The 5,067-nt window shown below is 48.3% G+C and overlaps 1 protein-coding gene across 1 annotated transcript; it reads right to left on the reverse strand.

Moving 5' to 3' along the window:
• Positions 1-382: 382 nt before the first annotated feature.
• Positions 383-2,413, reverse strand: LOC311373020 (leucine-rich repeat transmembrane protein FLRT2-like; the record flags this gene model as incomplete). The annotated part of the gene is made up of 1 exon (XM_084489885.1): positions 383-2,413. The coding sequence occupies one exon, from the start codon at positions 2,411-2,413 to the stop codon at positions 383-385; it is 2,031 nt and encodes a 676-aa protein (XP_084346011.1).
• Positions 2,414-5,067: the final 2,654 nt, after the last annotated feature.

Consider the following 5,067-nt stretch of genomic DNA (forward strand, 5'->3'; position numbering starts at 1 on the left):
TACCTGCCGTTCTGTGCTCTGCGCTATGTTAGCTCAGTAATATATAACAGTTACAGAATACTGCATATGTTAAGGTCAGAAACCGCCATGGCTTGAAGATCATTGATGAAATAACTAAACTGAAAGACTAAGAAATAATCCGGATTGTACATGTCTGTCAGCACAAAAACCAAAACAACTTCATTACACAATAATTTATAAATCCAGTTTTACTAAGGTATATAAAAGGTACAGTTGAATTCAAACAGGTATTGTCCAGCCAAGTGTATAAATTACATATTTTTGAAGACACAGGGGTTTGTGAAATAATAATCATACTGTACAGCGTCTTTCATAATACGGGAAGTCATCAATATAAAGGCTTCTGATGCTTTCCCAACCATCATGTGTGACATAGGTCTGCGTCCTGAACATTGTTCTTGCAGTACACTGTGCTATTGTTCCCCAGGGGGCAGTCTCGGAAGCCTGTGCCCCCATTAGGGGTGTAAATAGGCTGTATGCGGAAATCTCCCTTGAGGAGCTGCTCATTGTTGAGGGACACTATCTGGAAGCTGGTCTCAGTCATTTCCAGGATAGAATTATCCTTCTTGGTGCCCGCTTCACAATAGTCGTCTTTTCTCCGGCCTCGGTTGTATTTCCAATCGGCGGAGGATTTGGATCGGTTCTTCTTGTGCATGTGCCAGCAGAAGATGCTGAGCAGCAGCACCAGCACCACGATCACGGCCCCTCCAATCAGCCCCGCTAGCAAGAAAGGTGAACTTGGGTCCGGCTGTGTGGCCTGTTCGGGTCCCACGGGCCCCTTGTGGTTTGGACCAAAAGTGGCTGTTGTCGTGGTGACCTCTGTGCACTTAGTGTCATCTTTGGGCCGGTAGTTATTAAACGCGTCCAGAGGGATGACACAGATCCGATATGTGGACTTTGGCTCCAGGTTAGGCAATCGAATGCCCCGGTGGTCTCCGCCCACCATCCTCTCCCTGACAGTGTCTCCCGTCAGGCTGGGGCCCATCCTGGCCCAGGTCACCTTGTAGGCGGTGACTGGAAAAGCGGCCACCCAGTTCACGTGAATAGCAGAGCCATTGAGAATAGTAAACGTGACCTGCAGGCTTTCCCTTTTGGGATCTAGTGGCCGCTTAGTCCTTGTTCCACCCTGTCTGGTTGGATAGACAGGTAGAAAGGAAGTGAGTGTGGGGGATGGGGGGCGCCTGGTTGGTGGGGTGCGTTCCTGGGCCACTAAGTGAGCGTCTGGGGTGGATGAGGCAGGTAGGGGCCCAATTGAGCCATCTGACGTGGCGGGAGGATGAGAGGTTAGCGTTGGAGTGGTGGTTGTCATTGGACACTGAAGCAGCTCACCGCTCAGCTCCCTTATCACCATGCCTCGGACCTTCTCCGGCTTTTGGCACATGAAGCCCCGCACATTAAGGGATCCAGGCAAAGACTTCAGCCACGATACCACCCACTGGATGCTACAGTCGCACAGCCAGAGATTGTTGCGAACCGTGAGCTGTCGTAGACTAACAAGGCTGTCAAAGACCCCCTGCGTCAGTGATTGCAGCTGGTTGCTGGAAATATCCAGCTTCTCCAGCTTGTGCAAGCCTGCAAAGGCCCCCACAGGGATGATATTTATCTGGTTCTCTTGAAAGTTCAGCTTCACCAGCACTTCCCCTGGGAGAAACGGTGGAGGGTAGGTGAGTGAATTGCGAGCAAGGGACAGTTCCCTTAGGGTGACGAGATCCTGAAAGGTCCCTGGCGCAATCCCCTCGTCCGTCAACAGGTTCCCGTCCAAGAGGAGACGCTCCAAGCGGGTGACATTCCTAAAGGCCTCCTCAACGATGACAGCAATGCGATTCTCGTCCAACCGCAGCTCCTTCAGGTCCTCTGGGAGACCAATGGGTACGCTGCTCAGGTGGTTCTTGGTGAGAAAGAGCATCTTTAGACTCAGAGCCTCGCGAAACGCACCTTCCTCCACCCCTACGGTGGATATAGAGTTATCGTCCAGATGCAGCTCCTCCAGCCATAACAGCTGAGCCAAGGCTTCCTTGGATATGGTCTGAATGTTATTCTCTTGGAGGTGGAGTACTCTGACATTTTTGGGCAGGTTGATGGGGAACTCATCCAACTGGTTACCATAGAGATACACAGTCTCCACGGAAGCCACGTGGTGGAGCTCCAAGGGGAACCCGGCATTATTTATTTGGTTATTGTGAAGGTAAAGTGTCTTGTAACCTTCGCCGATACCAAAGGGCACGGAGGTCAGGCTCCTCTCGTTGCAGTAAACAAAAGTGCGATCACAGCGGCATTCCTCGGGGCAGTTGGATGCCCGGGAAAACTGTAGGTGAAGGCCGAGAAGTATGGGTATCCATGGGCGTAGTGAGGAGGCCCAGTCCTTATTCCATAGACGCCACTGTATCTCCATTTCAAAGTAATCAGTGAAAATGCAAAGAAATCAAATCCAAATAGAAACACAGTGAATAAAAATGGGCAAAAAAACGCAAAATCCAGTGGGATCACGTTGTCTGAACTTCTGGTGCAGAAAAAAAAGTTTGTGAGTCATCCTTAGGATAACCAAAAACAAAGCCACGGCTGCAGTAGACTTCAGAATGATCTTCCCCAGCCTCGCTCCATACTTGGGTCTGGAATAAGGTGTGGAGCTGATCACATCACGCTTGCTATTAGCATCTTGGTCAGAGTTTGTTTCTGTACGAGCAACATTGAGATATATCAGTACAGTGCATGATAGGTGGTTGATGTGATCCTCAAAAAAGTCTGCCTCCTCCCAGCTGGGGTCTGTTTTTCTATGTTACACACGGCCAGGCCCAGTAAGATGCAGCCTTCCTTGGACTTGACATTTGGATCCACAAACCTGTTGTAAAATGAGAATAATGGAAAAATCAGTGGGTTTAGTTTCCCTCTAAATGTAAGCTGTCTTCCAAGCAAAACCGCAAAAGAATTCGTCCCTTCGGACTGCACAGATGCAAAGCGAGGCATTGGAAATTGGAAATGCTGAGCACTGTGCATACAAATGACTAACGCGGTTGTTACATATTCCTCGGCTAAGACATACAGCGGGTAGCGAGGCATATTGCAATGGCTATTGTGGACATGGTTTTGCTGTCAATAAAATGACAGTCAAAATGATGCTGAATAAAAAAGAAACAGACTACAACAATGATCACAATCAAATATTGTTGAACCAACTGAGAGAGTCAGACTGTCTCAGATAACCCCAGAATACACGTATTAACATGTATTTTACATACTGAAAAGGATCTTGGTTGTGATTAAGAATGATACAACTTAGTATAAGCCTGGGTTATTTCTTTTGTCCTTAGGCACATTCACCGACAAACAGCCGTCCCCTCCTAATGGCTCACTCACTGGGATGAATAAATAAATGGGCAAATAGAGGTGAGGGAAAAAGGAGAGAGTAGCTGCTCTTGGCAGTCTGGCGTTTACGCACCACATACGTGTGCAAAGGCTATATTTTCTCTCACACACAAGTAGTGTTTTGCTCCCTTTCTCTCTGTCTACCAATTTACACACACACACACACACACACACACACACACACACACACACACACACACACACACACAAAATAGCAACATGCACCTACATGCGCGGGAGGGGGGGTGGGGGGGAATTGCCAACGCAACGAATTTATACAAAATTGGTTTTATTTATTTATTCAATTTGTACAAAGCTTAAACTACGTTCGTTTTAGTTCGTTTCTACGAACGCTTTAGTTTTATAAGGCATAATAATAGCCATGCTAACCCGCTACCTGAGCAAACGCACTTGACGGTGATGAACGCAGCCTGTCAACAGAGATAGTCCCAAGGAAAGTAAGATCGATGCTGGACACTTGGAGTAAGAAGAGACACAAGGTCACGGGACTCGAGCAAAGTAAACGTGTTGGGCGTTTGGACTCCGCATACATAGGGGGGTTAGTTAAGTGTGACGGTGTTCATTTATCCTCTTTATTCTCCTGTGGTTTCGAGGTGGGAAGGAAGTGCCACTTGGCGACCGTCCCCCATCCAGTAGCCTCACCACACGGATAACATCGATCGTGGTTGAGAGTGTTCAATAGTTATGTAATCCCTCACACATCCAGTGTAAAGCCGTTGGATTGTGTAGCCCTGATTGCGGACATTGGACGTCGCCCATCATCAGGTCAGCATAGGGATTTGGGAAACAAATGCGCCCCTGCTCGTTCAATAAAGTAATCAGAAGTAAACTGATTGTTCCGAATAAATTCTTTTTTTATTGATTTATTCCGATAGATCCTAATTGAAAACAGTTTTTTTGTACAACGGGGGATGGCGGGAACAATCAGGATATCTCGCCGTTATTTTAAGTGACGCGCAAAACGCACCGGAACGCGTCTCTAAAACTCTGGTGAATGTCTCGTTCTCGCTGCGCTATGCGCTGGAAATGAAATCTGGAGAGGGGGGGGGGGGGGACAAGGGATGTCATCAAATAAATGAACTGACTGTATGTTAATCAATATAACGCAATACTATCCAAATAGGTTACGAATGAATTGACCCCCCCCCCCCCCCCCCCAAATAAAATGCAAAATTATGCGTCACATAAATCTCCATCTTTTTTCCCCCATTTAGTTGTTGACGTTTTTTCTTACCTTGATTCTGAAGTCCTGCTATTGTACATAATCCAAGATCAGCACGACAGCACACACACTAAAGACCTGAGCGGGACGTCCGCATCTTGACAGACGGTCACTCTGCGGTCCTCCGCGCGGCTCCGCGGTGCGCTGGGTACGGACGCCGAGGTTGGACTGGGGCATGTCGGGGAGACGGGAACCGGGGTGATCCAGGGGAGATTCAGGTCATCTTTGGTCTGCTGCTCCACATTTTGCTCCCCATAGTCACACGCACGATCCTATGACCGCCCGGGAGGGAGGGCAGGTTATTTTCCTGGGAAGGATGCCCGAGTCTGGAGAAGTTTTCTCGAAATGTTTTACATCAAAAAGAACAGACACGGGTCCCGTTCACTCTTGGCCATTCTCCCGGTGAACGCGAACGCACGGCTCCGCGCAATGTGCTCCGA

This window comes from Micromesistius poutassou (assembly GCF_964030765.1).
Source record: "Micromesistius poutassou genome assembly, contig: SCAFFOLD_6189, whole genome shotgun sequence".
Taxonomy (NCBI): Eukaryota; Metazoa; Chordata; class Actinopteri; order Gadiformes; family Gadidae; genus Micromesistius; species Micromesistius poutassou.